This window comes from Lates calcarifer, linkage group LG7_2 (assembly GCF_001640805.2).
Source record: "Lates calcarifer isolate ASB-BC8 linkage group LG7_2, TLL_Latcal_v3, whole genome shotgun sequence".
Classification (NCBI taxonomy): domain Eukaryota; kingdom Metazoa; phylum Chordata; class Actinopteri; family Centropomidae; genus Lates; species Lates calcarifer.
The window spans coordinates 11,721,143-11,744,024 of record NC_066854.1 but is presented as its reverse complement, the minus strand read 5'-3'; the positions used below and the strand labels follow the sequence as shown (position 1 = coordinate 11,744,024).

The 22,882-nt window shown below is 40.6% G+C and overlaps 1 protein-coding gene across 3 annotated transcripts in view; it reads left to right on the top strand.

The window, feature by feature from the left end:
• The first annotated feature begins 193 nt into the window (after positions 1 to 193).
• The window catches only part of LOC108880200 (sodium-driven chloride bicarbonate exchanger), a 42,380-nt gene continuing 19,691 nt past the window's right edge, over positions 194 to 22,882 (top strand). For all 3 annotated transcript variants that reach the window (XM_018671621.2, XM_051066028.1, XM_018671619.2), the window contains exons 1-4: positions 194 to 502; positions 2,258 to 2,287; positions 15,575 to 15,656; positions 22,687 to 22,830. In XM_018671621.2, coding sequence (XP_018527137.1) covers positions 455 to 502; positions 2,258 to 2,287; positions 15,575 to 15,656; positions 22,687 to 22,830 — 304 coding nt within the window. In that variant the 5' untranslated portion in view covers positions 194 to 454. The remainder of the gene's footprint in view (positions 503 to 2,257; positions 2,288 to 15,574; positions 15,657 to 22,686; positions 22,831 to 22,882) is intronic.

Genomic DNA, 22,882 nt, shown 5'->3' with positions numbered 1-22,882 from the left:
GTAATATAGATGATTTAAATTGGGTTACACGCGTCCTTGCGAACAGCCTAGAGCCCTCAGATTTTTCATTTGAGAGCCTACACTCATTTAGACTAAAATATATCCACATGCGTCAGTTTGCGGTTCTATAAATATATATTTAAAAAGGAATAACGTTTAGAAGTGAATTGATGGATAAAAGGCTGCGCAGAGCTGCTCTCACATGTGCGCCTCATCATCACCGCGTCCAGTGTTGAACGCGTGTAATGGGAAGCACTACCTCCCTCCTTCATGCGTAAATTATGTAGGGCAGGACGGGAATGCTTTGCTACCTCCATTTGAGAAAACCCGGCCGGTGAATGAGAGAGAAGGCGAAAAAATAATCACAAAAAAAAGCCTCGTCTTCAAGCAGCGTTTGACAGAGGCGGAGTAGCGCATCACGACTTGCCTATTGTGAAGCCAAGGAGAAGAAAAGATGGACATCACGGATCAAGGAGCTCAAATGGAGCCGCTCTTACCAACGGTAAGACAAAAAAAAAATACATACTTTGGCTGTGTTTGTGTTCAGTTTCATATACTGTTGCTTTGAATCGTGGACAAACCTGAATGGACCGTTGGTCCCCAGTTTATGTAATTTCTCTTTAGAATAAAGCAGGTACAGTTAGGATGAAATGTGCCTTCAATGTATGGTTCATTTTCATTTCCAGTAGGCTAAATGTGTATTTCTAGATGACCCATATTTTGACGGTTTTATCGGTTGTGCGTCGCCTGGAAATCATGACGGATGTTGCGCACCATAAATTGACAAAAATTCATCTTTTCACCGTGTGCACTATTTGAGCAAAAGATTATACCTCTCTCACTACGAACGCCTACGCCTTCTCACAAAAGGCATTTGTGATGCACTGTACAGATTGATACAATGTCTCACAGCAGTCAGTTAAAATTCATGTATACCCCCCTGCCTGCATGGAAAAGATCCATAATATTTTGCCAAAATCATATGGTTTACCAGCCGACCCAGTTTTTATTCTCTTTATGTAACCTGCTGTCAAGCTGTTGCTCTAAGTATACAGTATTCTGCAGGTCCAAGATGTTACATTAAGATGAGAACATGAGGTTTTTGAGGACACAGAGTTGGATGTAATGAGATCACGGTCTGTACACCTTTCCACAAGGAGATTTCCTGAATTATTACATTTTCATAACCTATCTGGCCCACTGTGAGGGCATGTTTGTGATAAAGCAATCAGATTCTCTCACATGCTAGTCCTGGCATCCCTCCCTTCTCTTGAAATAACCATCCATCCACCTGTGACTTTGAGAGATGCTCCCCAAGCATCCCAAAGGGTTATTTATTTCACTGAAACATATGGTACTCTCTCCAGTGTGGGATTAGGTTGTATCACATGTTAGTGGACATCAGGGAACAGACAGATCCAAAATTGTCCACTCAGGTCTGAGCCTTCTGAGTCCACTGGCAGAATTTCAAACAAGCATAATGTCTCAACCTTTACACATTGAACCACTTAAAGGCAGAGCCCTACTCATGTGGTCAGCCTCACCTCATTAGCATTCAGATGTGACTGTGCTGTGAAAGAAAAAAAAAATGTCCACTGCCTTGAATGCACTGTCAATGCCAGAGGAGAGAGATGAAATATATTGCTTTGTTCTCACCCTGTCGAAAAGCAGCGATTGCTCTGGAGGCAAATCAATATTCTCCTTGTTTGTTCTATTTGTGGACGTGTTATATGAGGACTTAGTTTTCCGGAGCTTACAGCGTACAGTGAAGCCTGACAGAGCTGATGTGCTGTGGGATGGCTGTTCTGTTTCCTCTGCAGTCTCAATGCAGTGTGGTTGCTTCCCTGTCATTGTAACTCATTGCTGCTTCCCTTGTCCCTCCGCCTGCACACAACAAGCAAATGCGTTGTCATGGTTTCACCAGAATGTGTATGGGTATGTGAGGTGTTAATATGGTGAGAATCTTACAGACTTGGTGCAACACATGGCTAGAAAAAACAATCCCATTGTACCCTGTTCTACCAGGTTACCAGGTTCCCAAGGTCAAGCATGAGAGTATGTTTAATTTAGAGCAGGAAGGACTGCATCTGAATGCATCATTGCTAATGCAGTATCTTTTAGATGCCTCTCACTTGGGACACTTGAGTTTACTACATGCTAAGGAATTTCTTAACAGAGCATCTGGCATGACAGTAATGCACCCACATGCCTTGCTTTTGTCGTGTTGACTGATTTCTTGATGTTCTTTGACTTGCAGGAACAAAGTTCCCAAGAAAATAAAGATGTGGTGAGTACATTTCTCATTCACTTCATTTAGCCTGCAAAAATGTCACATTGATTTGTTCAGGAATAACGATGATAACTCAGTTTAATGCACTAGGTTTAAAACATGTGATAAAATCAGAAAATCAATAGTAAAAGCAATAAAATACACAAGAAAGGGCAAGGCAAGAATAATGAGAGGGACGTCACAAGAAATGTACTGCTGACTGTCATTGCATCTAAACAAGCCTGTAAAGAAATGCAGTTCTCATAATGGAAACGGAAGCATGTTTCAGTTGACTGTGAGTGGCTGGCAGTTTCACCAAAGAAATCTTAAGGCTCAATCTTACATTTCACAAAAAAGCAAAAAAGTCCAGAATATTCTAAGTTTGTGTTTCAGAGCCTTGTATGCTCTCTCCCAACTCCTTATATTTATCTTAAGACTCTTTGTAGGTGCCTGACCCCTAAGTTGGGACCAACTAGACTTACCTACCTAATTTTTTCTAAAGTAGTTAAACTCTATCTTGATCACCTGAGAGAGTAGAATACAGAGGCAGATACCAGGGAGGTTAGTCCATTTTCCCATTAGCTCTGATGGCAAAAGTCTGATTACATGTAGCTGTTAATCCATGTCTTCTATAATCTATAATCTACACTAATATTGCACAGCTGTATTTGGTTTCTATCTTCAATTATCCAGCTTGTTTAGCAGATGCCCTGTATTTTTAGTTCACAGTGGTTGCACATGTCACTATGCATCTAGCAGCCATGTGAGGCTGTGAACACGCTGGGTATATAGATAATAATAGATAATGGGAATTAAGTGGAGTTAAGGCTTTCAACATTTCAAATGGCTTTGAAAAGCTCAGGGTATGAGTGTAAGCAGACAACTGAGCCAGCTGTAGAGAAGAGTTTTGATGCATGCATGTTATCTGTTCTGACAAAATATCGCTTATGCAACTGTGGGCTGTGAGCCAGACTGAGGACAAGACTGAGCACAAAGTGTCTGCCACTGGCTAAACTGTGAATCCTACACACACTAGAACTTTATCCTGGCCCTTTAGGACTTCTACATAACTACAAGGTATCTCAGTGTGCAATTTGTGAAATATGGTGTCTAATAACAAGAGTAATTGCAAAGTTAAAGTTTTGTGGCATGGCACAAAGTTTCTAAATGTTAGACAGATTATCTCAAATGCTAGTGTTTGAATGTATCAAAACATAATCTTGGAACTAGTCTTATGAATCAAAGGAACAAAATGTTTCTAAGACTTATTTTCTCATTATCCACTTAATCCTGGTACCTGGACAAAGTTAGGCTGGCTGTTTCCCCGTTTCTCATCTCTGTGATAAACTAATATCACCTGGCTATAGCAACAAAACTATGAAGCTATAGCCAGGAGAAGGTCATTTACAGACATGAGTGTGTTATAAATCTATCATCTGACTCTTTGTAAGTAAGCAAATAAATATATTTCCCCACATTAACAAACTATTCCTTAAATCTAGAATTTGGTCTTGATGTAAAGCTATTATAAAACATTTTATTTGATTTTTGTTTAACTTTACACCAGTGTGAAAAGTAGATATGACTGAGTAGTAAGAAGTTGTGTGGAATAGGCATGCTCCAGCCAGGGAGGTTGTAGTCCAGTAGTTCTTTTGGCTGGTACAGATAGAGGGTGAACCCAGTGTAGAGTAACATTATTCAGTAACATTGCTCATATTTTTTTCAATTCAGTTTACTTTGAAGCTCAGTGATTGTTGACCCTGTGCACGAGTATAAAGCTTTTTCTGTGCTTACTGTATGATTTTCATTGTATGTTCAAGGTTACAGAGACAGAGCACTTTGTTGCTGGTCTTGAACCAGTATCAACCACATCCTTACTAGAGCTCAAGTGGCCCTGGTTCTGGATTTGACTTGGACTTGACTGCTGTGGTCCTAATTACCACCCTGACATAACAGCAGGCTCTCTGCCAGGCTGTCCAGTTAGAGATGGTTGATTGGCTGGGTTGGAGAAGATCAGCGAGGACAGACGGAGGAAGTCTGCTGGAGTTGCCCGGGCTTGTTCTTTTGAGCGTGGTGTTCTTGGATCAGTGTGAAATCTCTGTTCGACTTGGTGATCCAACTGTGCAGGCAGGCGGGCAAGGCAGGAAGCCTCCCCACCGCAGCTAGGAGCCTAGACCGGCTGTGCTCCTTTCCATGGTTAATTATAGCAGTGTCAGTGGAGAGGGGATTGAAGAGGGCATGGAGGTAGGTAGAGGGAGAGGGTGCAGAGCTGGATGGAGAATGTTAGAGACAGATGGCTAGATGAGGATAGAGAGGAAAATTAGATTCTGTATTTAAGCGTGATCAAGTTGGATCTTCACCTGTGAATATTGTAATAATAAGTGTCATTTTCACTAATGACAAGAAAATTAATATCACCTGACACAAACCACAAAGACAGCAGTATTGTAATATCAGTCGTGCATCAGAAATAGCTGCTTGTTCCTCCGGATCTGTTTCTGGCACACCATGTCTCGATCACAGTTCTGCTGACAATGCACTACAGCCAGAGAGCAGCTTCTTTGCCTCAGGTAGGTGCAGGACACACATACAGAGACACATGCACTTAAAGATGCAAGTACTGTATACTGTAAGACTGAAACGCTAACCCTGCTCACTGCTTCTGCTGCTTGAGGTGTGTGGTGGCCATGGCACAGGTAACTGTGAGGTGTACTGGGGCTGCGTGAAGCCCCTCATACAGGATGGTGTTTGACTCCCTGCGACCTAAGGCTTCTCTTAGGTAACAGAGCCACAGAGCTTGGAGGCTCAGCAGAGCAGAACTGTGCATAGCACAGCATCGGTGATGTCAGAGCGCTAATCTCTCTGGGGGGATTGGCGGATGGACGCTTGTCAGAAACATTTGATGCTACCCTGGATGAAAGCCGTTGGAGGCAGAGGGAGAGACAGAGGCTGAGGCAGAGCTGGAGCTGTGCTGAGTTCCCTGCTTTTGTTTTTATGTTGTGTACATGGTGCTTTCGGAATGAGGTTGCTGGCATATTCCAGCATGGGAAGAGCAGTTGAGAAGAGCGACTGAGGAGTGGAGAGGGTTTGACTGAGAGCTCAACAGACAAGCTGACTTTATCTTTCTGTGCTATTCTCTCTGACTCTTCGTGCACAATCATAAACAGAGCTCAGAGTGGGGCTCAGGCCCTGAGCCTTAGCCTCTCATCTTACCACTGCCGCAAGCACAAGGGGAGTTAGCGGGCATCCTGCCCCGACCTTAAGGAGACACACCATGCTTTCAGTGGACCATAATAAAGGATTTATTTATCAGGTAGGTTACGCTAACTTTGCTCTCAGTCTGTTAGCAGGTGAACATTTCTTTGACTTTGTTGTAATTAAAATAGTAATTAGTCAGCTACCACTGAGTTTAGTTGATTTTGGCATCATGCAAAATGTGCATTTGTTTCTGGTTAAGTTTCAGACTGATTTGGATGCACTATTATTTGGACTTTGAGGTTAAACAGTGGCTACAGAAGATAACAATATTAGCCGGAAGAAGCTTGCGATGTGATCCTTTGCATGTTACTGTTTTACTAACTGCATGATGTTAATGCATGTATAGTTAATAGGCTGTGGGAGACTTCCCCCCTGCGCTGCAAAGACGGCCAGTTGTGCTGATATGCATGCGAAAGGTCCCAGGGAGGTTGGCTGACAGATGGGACTGTCATTCTGGGGCGAGAGAGGAGCTTATACCCGCTGTACTGACCCTGGTGATCTCTGAGGGAGAAATGGGTGAACAACAGCCAGCAACATTGGATTTGTTTGTGTTTGAGCAGTTTGCCACATATATAGATTTTTTAGTCTTTTCTTTTTGTGCTGTTAGGACATGCAGAGCGTTTTCTTACCTGCTACTTCAAATCCAGTTTTTAAAAAAAATCTTGATCTCCCTCTCTGTTTTTGGAGGGCAGCACTCACACTTCTTATCTCCCCATGTCTGACAAGGTTAGAGAGAAGTGATGATGTAGAGATGTTCCCGGTGTATTTAGCATATTCTTCCCTCTGATGCTGCCGATGCTGATCCTGTTGCCATTGCCACGGTAACCATGGCCATCTGTAGGGATGAAATCCACGACAACAGAAGCAGTCAGCCAATCACAGTGCCTGTACAGGTGCTGATAATCCATCTGCCCTCTCAGCTAGCTACAAGCTATAGAAGCACTCCGACTCTCAGCACGTATAGAAAGTCCACCACAGCAGACTGAACGTGGCACAGTCTTATGGATTTTGGACTGTGGAGAATGAATGCAACTTCATCTAATACGATTTTTAGTGTATACCTCCTGGCCTAGATCTCAAGGTATAGTAATGTAAACATTCATCATCCCTTGTGAAAGCCTCAGGAGAGATCCCTGAAGAACATAGAAATGAGGTCACCTATCTGCTTCCCAGAGAGAGAGAGAGAGATGTGATAATGTACATAGATTCTTGGAAAAGGAGCTGGTGAGAATCAATAGGTCTGTGATTTATCCTGGCCTAGAGAATGGAATATAAGCTCTGAGACAAATCTGATGCTGACATGTGAAGACATCCTCTCTGGTGTTTTGTAATTAGTTACACATGAAAAATAACATCACTGGATAGTTAATATTCCCTGATAGTGGTGCATTTGCTGACGCTATTTTTTCCATCGTCTTTTGTTTTCATTCCCATGCACTGGTAGAAATCTAATACTTTTTAGTACCAAGTTTTACTTTCATTTTTGTTTTGCAGACTGGTCCTCATCCCAAATGCAGTGTCTGTGTCTCTAACACTGAAAGCAATCAATCGACCAGGCTCCTTTAAAGTAAATCTGTGGCATCTGAGTGCTAAATGTGAAGGTGTAATAATGATTTTTTCATCTTTGTTTGCTGAATTCATAATTGGAATATTCAAATGATCAGGTTCCAAAGGACAGCACAACTGAATTTCAGTGTTCACATATCTTATCTCACGAGGCAGTTAAGCACTGCTTCATAGTCTCAAACAGTTTGTAAAATTTCCTCTTCTAATTTGCTACAAACTCAACTAACTAACTTGTTGTAATGAACACTATAAAATGGGACTAGAATCAAAAAGTGACAATGTAATTTACAAACTTAAGTTACTCTTCAAATTGTAGATCATACAATCAGTTTGCACTCTACAAGCAGTTCTACTTTGTCCCATAGAAACCAGTCACCACACTATGTTCCATCCTCCCGCTGTGGCTGTCAGGGTGATCTTTAATATTTTTAATATTTTTTGTTTCTTTTTTTTGTTTTGTTTAAATGTATCTTGGGAGTTGTGTCTCATGTTTTTTTTATACATGCTTGTACCTTAGCACAGTTATTAATTAATTGGACTCATGACTCAACTGGGAGAGTTTTATGCAGATCCAAGCCACAGAAGAACCTTGTAAGTCACATAACATTGTCTGTGGGAAAAATAATAGGACTTTTATGTCTGGAACCAGGGGTGCAAATAGCTACAACTCTATTAGACCCTCACAGGGTCATAAAAGCCCATGTCTTTCACTCTCCATATCTCCAGTTTATAAGCCTCAAACCCAAGCTGAGATAACCACATGACATCATCATTTTTAGACATTGAAAAGCTCCTCCAGAGCCAGAGGAGGCATTATACAACTGTTTTCACAGGTTAAGTAGTACTCTCAGGTAAATTGAAACTGAAAGTAAACTGAACTTCATCTGTAAAATCAGTGGAGTGCTCCTCTTAATTAAAATGTCGTCTGTAGTCATTAAAAGTATCCTCCAGCAAATCCTACACACATACAAACAATATTAGTCAACAAAGTCACCTCTGATTGCTGCTACAGTAGCTCCATGCTGTGCACTGCTATGACAAATCAAATTACAGTCTTACACTCATTCTATAGTTTAGAGCTGTGACAGGATGGTCTACATGTGAGGGAATGCTGACTGGGCCATCTCTTTGTGAGTTGAGTGGCATTCACTATAACTCTGGTATCACACAGAGGACGGAGTTGTGAGGAAACTGGAACACGTTGTAGAGGAGTTTAAGAGATGTAACTCTAAGATATGGTGGAATCGTTCTTGTCAGAATGTTACTTTTTTGGAGCAGGATGTTCAGATGGCATCGTCTGAGTTTGGTCAGACACATTTCAGGTCACTTTCACTGCTGGGTGGGTTTATTTTTGGACTGTTGTGTACAGAATTATGCTGAAAGTACAGGTTTTGTCATCCTTTGTCCAGTGTCAGGTCAAAAATGATGCAATGTATATTCAGTTGGCAGCGTTCGATTGGGGTTGCTTTCCCATGATGGTTGGTTCTTTTTTCTGGTTACCTATGGTCACCAGATGTGTTTACAAAAGCTTGGGCTGTCTGGTGATCCAGAGGACACAGTGGCTTTGCTGGCCCTTTTGGGGCAATCACTCAGTCCTCTGCAGGCACTGTTTCACAATGTGAGACATGAAACTCATTAGGAAGAGTGGTCGGGACATGGACCACACGTGTAGCAGCCTGAGGTGTGGAACCAGGTGCTGAGAGGTGGCAAATCAGTTGGTTCAGAAAGACACCCAGTGTTTCCTATACAGTATTGGGCTGTAATATATTACTTAGTAACACATACAGAAATGCATTTACTTTTGTCATTAAGGAGTAGTGTAAAGGATTACAGAAATGTAGTAATTACATCACAGTTACTAATTCTAACTGATGCTTTATTATTTTGAAATTTTGTTGGCTTGTTCACAATAATAGCGGTAGTTAATGCTACATGTTGGTTTGACATTAGCTTGGCTCTCTGCTTTCAGTTGACAGACTGGTCCAATACATGCTAGTTTTTAGTTGCAGGCATGAGGCTAGCCTCTTTCAGCAGAGGTGAAATGTGACTCCTGGTAAATCCAGAGCCACAGATTTGACTGACAACTGCCATTTGTAAAATCTGGTGCAAGAATAGTCATGCTAGTGCAGGATACTGACTTTGAATCTCCACTGTATATCCCATCTGCAAACGTGCATCGAAACTGAATCAATGAAACCCAATGTCAAGCCTGTCTCATGAAGGTCATGATGCTCTACTTACCATCACTGCACAAATGCTTGCGCTGTGCTCACATACATGAACACACACATGCACGCTTAACGCTGTGTGACATTAGAACATCCTCTGGTCCTCTGTTATTGTCAGGCCTGAAGCCCCTTGCCCTCTTCCCCTGTGTGTTGCTCATTCATCCACACTGCTCCTCCCCATCACACCACTGCCTGCAGAGGAACTGTGTGCATTAGCAGGCCTATGCACGATGTGTGTCACTGTGCGTATAGTACATGTGCAGCTGCGTGGTAGGAATCTGTACATGCTATTTGCTGCACATAATGTATGTATAATAGTGTGTATAGGACTATTGTATGGACACACAGAAACAAATCAATAACTTGGAAAGGAAAGAGGCTTATGATGAAAAAAACTTTAAGGTGAACAAATGTAGACATAATATACGTTCATGTTACATTTGAGTGTCTATTCATCATGCTAGGTCACATGTCTACCCCTCCTCCATCTCTTCCATGCCGACTCCCCTGGAGTCTTGGTCACATGCTCTCTGCTCCCATTCCCCCTGAAGCCTTCATCACCAACCAGCGGACCAACCGAGAAACAGCTGATTTAATTCTCTGCACCACACAGGGCCCTCCATCACTGATCCCATGGTCAGAGACAAGGTTTTATCCTGTCGTAAAGGCTGGCAGATTAATCTCAATCCAGATTGGTGAGCTGGGATGCGGCTCTCTGGGCTGGTCTGGGGTCAGCAACATGAGTTAGAGAAACCAGTTTCTATAAATAGTAGCAGGGACCTGCAGGCAGGAGATTCTGGCTCATCTGTCATGCTGAGCAGGGTAAAGCCTTGTTTGGGACATAGCATCAGGCTTAGAAATTACAGATAGTCATTATTTCAGATAAACTGTTGTAACTGCGGATAGAGTAAAAGATACAAAAATGAAGCCATTAGGAAAAGGAAGTAGATTTTATTCGACATACATCAAGACTGTAGATACACAAACTCCTTATTCTCACTATATTAATAAGATCATATAATTCCAGCAAAAGGGGCAAAAGAGTAAAGGTGTAATGCTTCATAGTAACCTTATCTGTGAATAGCAGAATATAGTACACACATGAAAAAATTGTTTTGGTGTGCATTCTTGCAGACAGTGTATACAAAGATACATTAATTAGTGTGTCCTGATGTCTGGGATGCTTTCCCCACATGTCTGCTCCCAGGATGCTACAGCATCTGAACGTTATCATCTGTGATGTTTTTCATCCTCTTTCTATTTTGCTGCTTTTGTGCACAACAAGTAACTCAAGGCTACTAAGACCTTCAGGGAAATGTGTTGACCGTATTTGGCACTGTGGGGGCGTTTGGAGGGGAGGGAGATGCACAGATGGATGTACAACAGGGAGATTTTTATTTGTTCATTGTGTGAAGGTGTGCATGCACATGTGTGATAAATACAGACAGCTTCTATACATACATTTAGAACTTGCTCTATACATGCTTTGATAAATGAGGCCTAACGTTTCTCAAAGCTGGGAAAATGTGGAATATTCTACCAAATCTGAGGTAGAAAAACAAAAATCTAACCTGACTGATGTAAAACTAGCATGTGCATTGCATATCTCTATTCCTGCGATGTGATTGGCAGTTCGTGATTCATTTTTGTGAATATATCTGAGCATGAAAATGAACTATATTGAACATCTATTGAGCATTTGTTATATATTATATTTTAGTTTATATTTTATTGTTATCGTTTTATTGCCCAGCCCTATCGTACTTTAACTGGGACACTCAAAACACCTGAATACCTAAATCATCAGCAAATCAGTCAACTGCACTGCTCATTAGTAGTTAACCACAAACTTGACGTCTGTTGTTTACTGTTAAATATGGCTCCACTGTTTATTTTCCTCAGTGAAGGAAATTCAGAAAAATGTGTTACAGTCTGTCACATACAGTACAGTGGTGCAGGGTAGGTGCATGAGACTTGAGCGATGACTGTCACAGTACCTGTTAGACATGTGTTGGCGGTTACACACAGTCTCAGTTCAAGGTACTGCAACAGTGGTTTTAAAATCCTCATCCCGTCGCCATCTGGTTGTACTCATGCAGGAGCTGAATACTAGCTGAATCTAGATGTGTGTAGTTCTCACGGGTTGACAGGGAGACACAGTGTGTCACTGAGACAGGAGGGAGTTTCCCTGGGGACCTGCAGGGCCAACCAGCAGTGCCACTCCCGAGTCAACCCCCTGCTCCTCTCCCAGGCTTGTCACAAACATTCATATCTTTGCTGCTGTCACTACTACAGGGGCAAAAAAGATAAGGACTTTATCAGTAATTTGGCTGCTGTGCCAGGTCTTTTTCAGCTCTTGTGGCCACCCTGAAATTGGGCTATTACCCCGCTGTCTTGAGTGCTGATTAAATCTGTGACTCCTCATGCAGTAGATAGAGTGCAGTGGTCAGTCCGTCTGTGGAGGGTTGGGTCAAAGTGACGTGGAATGCAGAGGCACGGACAATTACAAAATTAACACATAGAGAAAATGTCAAAGTCTTTTAGATCACCAGCAGCCATGTGCCAGGGGAAATCTAGGGAAGTCTGTCTACAGGGACTTGCTAATGAATCCTTAACTGGGCCTGTGTGCTTGCATGTCTATGCGATTAAATATACTTGCTCTGTTAATGTCCCTGTATACAGTAAGCCCAACATGTCTCAGCATCTGTCCACACACTCCTTTGATACGCTGGCTTGTTTCTCACATGTCTGTCCATGTGTGTGGGCGTGTGTAGCTGAGTGTGTGTGTGTGAGAGTGTCCCCTACCACCAGTTGCTTAATCACTCAGGATCAGAGATTGATGGCCAGTGTCAGCCACCTTTAGCTTGACACAATACAAAACACACCTCATATGACGTTTATTATTTAATGCACTATAATTTTATTTACAGTATAGTGTCACCCTTGGTTTTTGTGGAGCAGGACTTTTCCAGTTCTAAGAGGTATTTTTTGTTGGAAAGAGGTTTGAGAAATGAGCTGCTGATTCAGATCCTGCTGACTGCCTGAGAAAAACTGCATGGTGATTAATGATTTTAGTTTTTCAGTGACATTTTGAAAACTATACCTCCAGAATGTGGCACAGTTTCTTTGCACAAAATACATGGTTCTACAAGATTATTATTAGTGACTGCTGTATTGTTTTGGATGGTATATTAAGCACAGTGAAATTACAGGATGTGGTTTGTAGTAGACATGGATATTCCGAAGGATAAAACGTCCTAAAGAGAGGACCAAAAACATCACATTTTACATATTTTAATATTTAACTTTTTTACAGTAACACGTGATGGCTGTAATTTTGCTGTTGTCATATTGCGTAAAATTGAGTAAAAAAAAAACAAACTCAACTTAAAAATACAGCAATTTTGTTCTGGATGTGGTTTAAATTACAGGGGAACCAGCAATTTCACCAAAAAACTGTAGGTCATCTCATCCTTAATGGGAGTGAAAAATACCCCATATACATGCACTGAATCCCTGACCAGCACAGGTGATGTTGAAATCACCTCACCTTCCCTACAGACATAAACTACCCTTAGTCACATAACACCTGTAGTCAATGCAGCTGCAGTATTAACCTATGTTCTTCATTACACACATCCACATGCTGGTAAGCATTCATATTAGTGGAGTATATTTCCTAACTTGCCAGTGTGAAAGATCATATGTAGGCAAATGTGGTAAAACACACAGAGCAGATTATTGTAGTAATGAACAATATAGAAATGATTTTTCTCTATTCCTGCCAGTTTCTTAGATAAGAGTCATCCTTTTCATCTTTACCATGCATAGACATTGAAAAGATCTCTCTTATGTCTTAGTATTGCTTTGAATTGTTCAGTCCTTTTAGTTATTAGTGAAGGAACGTTGGTCATTTTCTCAGAAGTATGTCAATACCATGACAAACACCTAATGCTAGTACACCAGACAACTCATACTGTTTAGATTAAGTGAGCTGGATTTTTCTCAGTTTTTATCAGACAGTTGTTGCCACCATTTCAGCCATGTGCTACATACCAATTTATGTTTTTCAATTACATTACGAGCAGTGAAGGACATCCTAGTCAGATTATACAGGCAAATCATGCAATATGGAAAATGATGGGGTTTATATGTGCCTTTCCAAATCACTGTTCAGCACTTCACGCACTCATTTTATGTTTATTGTCAGGGTTTGGTGTCCAGGACCCTCTTTCATTTCAAAATGAAAATGTAAACTCACATTAATATGGAAAAAAATCTTCCTAAATGATACACAAATAATATAAAACATTGGTTCATGTTTCCATGCTTTGTTTTTATCATTGTGTTTTATTACTTAAACAACATTTGTAGATGGGAGTAAAAACAAGCAGACAGATAGTTGGAATCTGAATGATAGTTTTATTTAAGTATTAAGTTATTAATGCATTAATGTGTAGGCATCACTGAGCTTATAAAGGTGGGGCTAATTTTAACAACTGAATATTTGGCAGGGCAGCTAAATCTATTAACAATAACAATAATATAATTTTGTATTAATAAAATGATTTCACAAAGTAACTAACTAAATATAGCTATTGAATAAATGTAGTAAAGACTACAGTATTTTCTTCCTTCAATAAATGTATTTAGTTACTTTAGACCAGTGCTAAATACCAGCATGGAACACTAATGACCTAATGCAGGACAGGTACACACAGTCAGGAGACCCACAGGAAATTCACAGAGGACGTCTAGAGGGCAGAGAACACACAAGCTAAATGATAAACATTACACTCACAACACACACACACACATAGACTACGGAGAGAGAGAGTTACATGCATGGCATCACCATGACAACTTTTTGTTCTGGTGTTCGTGGCCTGGAGGTATTGGCGTGCAGCTCCCTGGGCAGCAAGGTTTTGAATTTGATAAGAGCAACCACAGGAAGCTGTCGCTCCTATCAAAGCTAAAGCTGTCAATGTCACTGTCCACTGGCTTCAGTGATTGTGACTGGATGCATGCTGCTTTATATTACTACTACACTACCCTCCAGAGTTCATAACTGTTGGTTTTTCAGTGATGCACATTTTGAGTTGATAAGTGTTGATTGGAGAGTCATGAGTCTACTCATAAAGTTGCTACTGCTTGAGGGCGCCTGTTAAAAATGATCAAAAGTGCTCAAATAACTCTGATTGGTGCAGACAGACTGGCATGTAGTGGTGGATTTTACAGACTGAGAACTGACATTTTTGCTGTGTCGCAGTATTTCTATGTTGACATTTTAATTTTGCAGGGTCTGTCCCAGGATAACAGGATGTGTACATTTCCATCCTGGTGAAAAACAATTGAAAACACCATGAATAACAAGCTGGTGTTTTCATTAAATATTAAAAAGCAGCGTAAGCATTCAAAGACCAGTCCCTCTTTCTTCTCTCTGTATTTCAAGGTGAAAGCTATTCACAGTCTGAAATAACCAGGAAAGCACTATGCTGCATCCATTAGCACCACGTCTTTGTACCCTGCACGCTACACATCTAACGTGCAGCTGCTCTAGTTCGCGAGAAAGTCGTCTTGCCAGAGGTGTGGGTGGCAGAGCATTTACATGATTTAAGGCTTACGCACAATGAAGCATTCTTGTTAAAACCATGACTCAAAAACAGTGTAATCTGCCACTCAGCAGATGAGCGTGGCTTGTGTGTTTTTTTTTTTTTTTTTTTTTTTTCTTTCCAAATCATGATGGGCTGTCTCGTGTTGCCATGGCAACAGTCAGTGGAAGTTAGCCTTATAATGCCGAGTTTCTGTGTGTGTGTGTGTGTATTTATTTCAGGACACATCCTCCCACTAGGCGGGGAGGGGGTGGGGGGAGGGAGTGGCTGTGGGTGGGGGGCAGTGTGCTCTTATGTAACTTGTAGCATTTAGATGAAATATGGATTTTGCTTGTGAGGACAGAAAGCCTCCTTAGACTGACGTGTGCCATGTAACCTGCCCAGTCAGAGATCTGTGTAGGTGTAATGTGAAATGTACTCACATTAACTATTAACACTGATTAAGTGGTGACTTATGTGGTTCATGTTTCAAGTCTATATATATGTTAAACAGTGTCTTTTTGTATAGATATCTGTGTGAATATTGCTAAAAATGTTGATTAATGCAAATTGTTCATACTCTAAATAAACTGTAGCCACACCTGTGTTTTCCTCTGTTTACCTGCTCAGTAAAGCCTCTTGTCTGTGCGTGTCTCCTGTAGAGAACCGATGAGGAGGCAGTGGTGGACCGTGGGGGCACGCGCTCCATGCTCAACACCAACTTTGAGAAGGAAGAACTAGAAGGTAAAACCCATAAGTGATGGACACAAAGGATTAAAGATGCACAGTGATTTAGTATTGCATATACACAAAGTTAGAAGTCTTGCAGGTGACACTTGGAAAAAAACAACGGTTAAAATTGATGCAGTAGACAATGAAATATTCTGGTGTCTAGTCCCCAGGGTGTGAATCTCCAAAAATGCTGGAGTGGAGTTTTCTGGTAGCAGGAAACATGTCTGTCCACCCATCTAAATCATTTAAAAATGGATATTAGGTTTTGATGTTATGCCTGCAGCATCAGAGAGCAAGGGCTTTATTCTCTGCACATCTGTTTGCATCAGCATTTCATCCATTGTAAAATAGACAGAGACAACAATTTATGCGTCAACAGTATCCTGAATAGGACAACAAAGGAGAGGCTTGTTGAGATTTTAAGTTTAGCTGAGTAAAACCAGAATTCCCCTCAAACCTACAACATAACATGATAAAAAGATTTGCTCCAGAGTTCACTCATACAGTTTTTTTCCAGATAAAAAGTATAAACCATCTAAAAGTATAAAGAGCTAGAAAAACTAGAAAGAAGAAAACAGAAAATAAAGTTTGGTACCATAATGTATACAAAATTTGGCTAATAATAGCATTACATTTATAAGGAAAGGAACACTTTGTCTTTAGATCTGTGAAAATCATGGAAACGACCATTAGAGCATGTTTTTCCTATGCAAACAAATGTATTACACTCTTTATATCACCAATAATAAAACCAGCGTGAAATTGCAGAAAGCCTCTAGTGTGAGATCAGTCCCAAAATAAATGTATCAGTATTTCTGGCTGAGCTCTAGAAATGACTAATTCCCTCATCTTAAATGTGATTTACACTAATTTACATGGTCTGATCACATCCATATAATCTGCCAGTATAAATGTTATACATTACAGCTCCAATGCACAGTTACATTTAGCAAAGAAACAACAGCCTGTTGAAAAAGAGACATTATTTCTCCATTGTTACTCTATGATGTAGTTGAAAAATGGATTTTTCCAATGTTTCTCTTGAAATATTAGAAGTGATAACAGAGAGAAAGTTTCCATACTAGAAGGATCAGAAAAAATGAGAAAGTACAGCCTTGGTTATTGAGGAATAATATTCTGGTCCAAACATTTTTTCTACCATTTTCATTTTGTTTTTGAATATGCTGTCATATTCCAAATGAACTAGTTGGTGGACTGAATAAATCAGATAAGTCAGTAAACCTGCTTCTTGGATCAGGCCTCAGGATGCAGTGCAGCCATACAGCATGTTGTTTGTGTCATGCTACAGTTCTATAAGTGGCTCATCTCAACCAGAGAAACTCTCACTTTCTTGCTCTTACTATTGCTGCTACTATCTCCCCTCCTACATGTGCAACCTGCAGATGAATGGGAGTTCAGGCACAGTCTCAGCGTTCACAACAAAAACCTTAAAATTAATTGTGCAAAAACGCAAAAATAAACTTCTTATGTCATACTCAGATAATATAAAGAGTTCTTCCGTCAGCATCCGCTGCATTTTTGTTGCCAGGCAACGTTCGCTACGGCAGCCAGCAAAGATGTCACTCTTTGATTCTGACACTCTGCCGGTGAGGTGGTGCTTTCATCTCAAGGACCCTCATCTGTGGATGATGGCTGCTGTAATGACTAGCTCTCTGTCTGGCGCTGTGGTAACGCTGACACTGCGTCAGCACCGAGCAGGAGGAGGGGATCCTCTGAAGTTATCTCCCTCCAAACTGTACTGCCCCTTTCAACCCGGGCCATGCACCTGCTCCCTCATTCTCATACACTCACACGGGATAAAAGGAAAAGGTTAGCATGATATGATCTGTTTTCATTGTGATTCCATGAGGGTTTTAAGCTCCAGTTGTAGATTGGTTCATGGTTTGCATTATAGTTACAACACAGCATATATTCTATGTTAGATGGTTAGAAAATAAACAGCAGCTTTGGCGTTAAAGTTATAATTTCTCATCATTAAACTCATAATTTTCTCCTGATAAGACCAAAACAAGTCTTACTAACAAGTACTGTTGTGGTGACAAGATGACCAACAATCCTTATTATACAAATGGAATCTTGTAGTTTATCCAGAGATCAGAGTAAAAGTATTATATGGTCTTTGAATAGAAGTTTTGTGTTGGTACCATGACATAAATTTAACCCCAGCAAGTAGGACAAGTCATGGCCCAGTAAATGTAGAAGCAGTGATTTTTCTCAGTGGTTATTTAAAGCAGTACCTACATGAATACACACTCATATTCTTAAGGATATGGAAGCATGGAACTCAGCACGTCACACACCACTGCGTAAATTCAAGCCCGGACTGAGTGAAAGCCGCTGAGATGTGGCGAGAGAAGAAAAGAGAAAAGACATTCTATGACATCAGCAGTAGTTCAGGCCTGGAGGAGGAGAGCTATTTTGGTAGAATCCTCGACTCATGAGTCTTGACTCATGAACTTTAAAGCTCCACTGCTCCCTGCTCATGTTTTGCTCTGTTACCTTATTGTTCCTGTCTGCCGGAATGTGCCTTTTATTGTGAAATTTGCTTCATGTAAATAGCCGGTCTCTCTTTCCTCTCCATCCAACATACATAATTTACTCTATGCTAAAGGCAGTTTGCTCTGGATGAATGAATCTGCAGCAAGTACAGCACAGTATAAGCTCTGACAGAGTGAGATACACTCAAACTACAAATATGTTTTGACATATAGTTCATTTTCTCATTATGCTCTCTGAGACCTCACTTAACCTTTATCCTGGATTTCTATTGGTGATGGGTGGCAAGTGACTCTGCCTTTTCAAATGCTCTGGTGTCATTGTGCTCTTAGGTGACTCATATTATGTCTGTACATTGCTTAAATCTGATTAGCACACTATGATGTGATTAGTAATGTCTCCAAGCAAGTGAAAACAATTTGAAGCATTCACTTGGGATATTTTCCCCTCAGACTAAATGCAGCTGAGAAAATATACTCAGATTTCTCTATATAACTCTGACAATAATAAACAGAATAAGCTAATTTATTTCCAAACCTGCACAAATGGCTTAACTTGAGCTAGGATTTAACTGAAAGCAGACAGCATTCCCTAACATTTTTCTGTAATAGATTTGATTCAAGGGCATTTCCCTGAAAATGCAGAGGAGTTGAGTTTTTTTTTTTTTTTTCCAGCCCTGAGTATCTGCAGTCTTCTACAGAAGCTGCATGCAGCACCAGCAAGCTCTGCCAAGATGGGAGGGCAGGTTTAATGATGCCTGAGAGCCAAAATCAGATGCAAAAAAGGCTGCAAATCACTGCTACTGCTTGTGAAGCTTGAATGCTGTGAGTGCACAGTGATAACTGAGATGATTGTTTTCACATTTTCTCACAGATTGTCTTTGATATTTTAGTGGGTGGACAGTAAGACATTCAGTTTTTAGTCATCTTTTAGTCTACAAAGCAACCTTAAACAACAAAAGTGAGGAGACAAAAATAGGATTTTGAAAAGTGAGGTGGGCATGCCCCCTCCTTCCTCAGAGGAAATGACATCCTTTGTTAGATTACGATTTAGACGTGATCTTGGAATATTTAGCTTCTTATGTCAAGTATAACATGGTGCAGTGTGATTGAACTGACTGTACTTCAGCTGTGATACCAGCATCATGAAGATGCATTATCAAGAGTGATCCCTTTGCACTGTCTCATTGCGTCTTCTTCATGGGGGGAAAAAAAAAAAAAAGAAATATCAAATAGGGAACCAAGCTTTTTGCCGCTTCTGACAGGCCCTACATTGTAGCTCCCAAGCATCAAATTGCCCTGGGTATAGATCCATTTAGTGTCACATTATGCTGTGGTGCCTCATATGGTGTAAGAGGCAGATAAAGAGAACAGGGTGTCCGATAGTCTTGTCTGCGTCCGGCCACTGAGCCAAGGGCCGGCGGGAAGGAAGCAGTGGTCAGGCAGCCTCGGCTGTAATAAAAACAGGAGAAAGTCACCCCGCATTATCTTCATGCTGACCCTGTGGGTGCACGCTCAGGAGTGCGTGTACACGCACTTACACACAGCAGAGAGAGGGCCATGTGCTCACATTGTGCAATCTCCTTTCAGAATCACAGTCTCATTATTTGTGCTGTATTCAAACGAAAATACCTCTAATTATAAGTCATCCAATTTCAAAATCAATTTCAGTATCCTCAAAGAGAAGAATAGCTCCTATTTCAGCACAAGCAGTTTATTTGTTAAGAGGTGCTTTTCTTGCTTCACTCTAACTGCCTAACTCGCTGCTGTATATTTCTGAGTATATTGATAGTTGTTGTTTTGCATCATGTTTTGTCACTATGAATTTTGGGGAAGTCAGTCGGGCGCTCCCACTGTCATTGCTCTAATTGCTAATACGGGGACAAGCTGCATGCTCTGACAGCAAACCCACCTTATTCCAAATCTCATGGTACCTTACATGAATTATAGTTATTTCTCTCAGCAGGCGTCTGTAAGAGTTAGCAGTATGGTACAGGTGTGTTCCCTTTTCCTTGAGATCGTAGGGAAATGATGTAGGGGCAACTTGACTGGGATAATATGATCATACCTTTGACTTCTACCACTCAGGGATGGGAGGATGACCTGAAAAAGTGACCTTGGATAATGCACAGTAGCATATTTAGCTACTTACTGTTGTTGCTCTGAACAGTGAAGTGATGAATTATCTGAAAACCTCTAAGGCTTATCAGTGCCACATTACTTGGCTAACACACAAAAACTGGAAACAGGGGAAACAGCTAGCTTAACTACCACCTCACAAGCTCACTAAATAATGTGTTATATCTTGTCTGTTGCACCCATAATTCTCCACTATCATCAGAGTAGGAATAAATGCAGATAAATGTCTCTCTGCACTTGAAACTAAAGGACATGCACAAGTGTCCAGGCCTCATGTCCTTTGCACAGGAGTAGGATCCAAGGATCGGATTCATGGTCCCTGTTTCTGCCTATTATACACCTCTTCTCATTGTCACATTATCTACTCGGATGGTTTTATGTATCATTGCTATGCTGATATCTCCAAATGGGTTCTAGAACAGCACCTTCAACACAATTTCTCAGACTGAAAGACTGTAAAAGTGAAATGTTGGACTTCAGTGAAAAATCTAAATTCTTTACTTTTACTCCCACTTACTAATTTACAAATGTAAGCTAATTGTCAAACATCTTTTTTAAAATACCCTCTGAGGTTGGATAAAAATGGCTTGTTGTGGTCTTTGATAGCTGCATTGTACAAACACACTTAAATCAGTACACTCATTATGAGACATGTTTTGGAATGATTGCACAATATTACATTTGCCATGGTGAGTAATACATGATTGAAGCTAAATGTATGATTCAAATTAGGGCAGTTTTAGTCTACTATTTTCAGCTCCCAAGCAATTATATCCAAACATAGATTTGATAGGATATTAAACTACTTTTTTTCTTTTATTCATCATGAGGACAAGCAACAATAAGCAGCTGGGATTGATTTTGTGTGCAATTACCAGCCACACATATTCATTGTTTGCAATTTCCTTTTATTACATATTTTCTCTGATGTACTTCATCTGCCAGCAGCAGATCCCCCACCCCCCCCCAACTCTGATTTGATTTTCTTCTTGTTTCTGTTTAAGACCATTTCTTCACCCTATTTATATATTGTAAATCAAATTGTTGTATCTCATGTGTTAATTGCTATTTGAGATTTAAAAAAAAAGACTTTACACAAATAAGGTTAACACAGAAAGCTAAATCAAATAGGATGATTTCCTGTGTCCTCTCTGGGCATCTGAGAACTATTCTTAAATGTTAGTCTCACACTTCACTATAAGTGTAAGCAGTCACTTGATAAATGTGTGTTTTACTCCTGTAATGACCCCTTAGAGCAGTTGTTTCCAGCCTTGTCTGTCTGATGTGCCCCCGCTGACTTCTCAGATGAGCTGGAGCACACCTTCATTGACACTGCTCATCACAATCCATACGTTCATTTAAATTAAACTTAAACTGGATGTCAGTTAACACTACTGAATATATGAAGGGCCAACTTAAGAGTAGAAAACACACATTTATCAAGTGACTGATTGCATTGAAGTTACCCTTGAGAACAGCTCTCAAGAAATCTTGTGTGTTCAGAGAGCATTGTTAGAATTTAGCTGTTTTTGGTTGATTTGGTCAAATTTGCATTTGTACTTCTAACACTTAGTGGCAGATGTTGAATGTAATTTAGTCAATATTTTACACTAATTAAATCAGCTGGTTATCCATTACCTTAGCTAACAGTTTACTTTTAGGCACCTGTTTAGACCTGTCTGTTCCTTGCGGGTGCATTCTCAATCCAGCATGTAGTGTTCAGGTGTTACAGCTGCTTCAGTATGTGAATATATATATTTTAATCAAATCAGAGTTTCTATTATTTCAAATTATCTGAGCTACTCTACAATCCTTCCATGTACTCTGTACCTGGCAGCTGTTTGGAATCACTGCTTTAGAGCATTCACTTCATTTTTAGAGGTTTAACACAGGCCTAGGTCTCATCATGTGTTCAGTAGTTTTAAACTTCAAATCAATCATATGGGCTTATGCTCCTTTTCAGCTGCTGTGTTTTTCTAAGGATTGTCGTCTGACACCAGCATCCCTGGACAGTGTTCTCATTTGGGGTTCCCCGATGGTGGAACAAGCTCCCAAATGCTGTCAGAGCAGGGACGTCCCTCTCTATCTTCAAGAATCTCTTGAAGACTCAACTTTTCCAAGAACATCTCCTCTCCTAAACACCCTAACATGCCTGACTAGCTCTTACTATGCCCTTTAGATGCACTTCTTTAACTGATCTCCTTGCACTTTGTGATTTAGTTCAAGATTTAGTTCTTGTACTTATTTTAAGGTCTCCTACTGCACTGCAACTTTAGTGTTGTCCCTCACTTGTAAGTAGCTTTGGATAAAAGCTATTCTGTATAAACGTAAAAAAGCTTATTATCAGATAAGAAATATGCTTTACGTCTCGTCCATGTTGGCTTCAGGTCACCGCACTCTCTACATCGGGGTTCATGTACCCCTGGGTAGGAGGTCGCACCGACGTCACCGTCACCATGGACACAGACACAGGAAGAGGTCCAAGGAGAGGGACTCTACGGCTGACGATGGACGAGAATCCCCCTCACACAGTAGGTGTCTGAGATAGACCAAAGCAAACCTGAACAAGTTTAAAATATATGT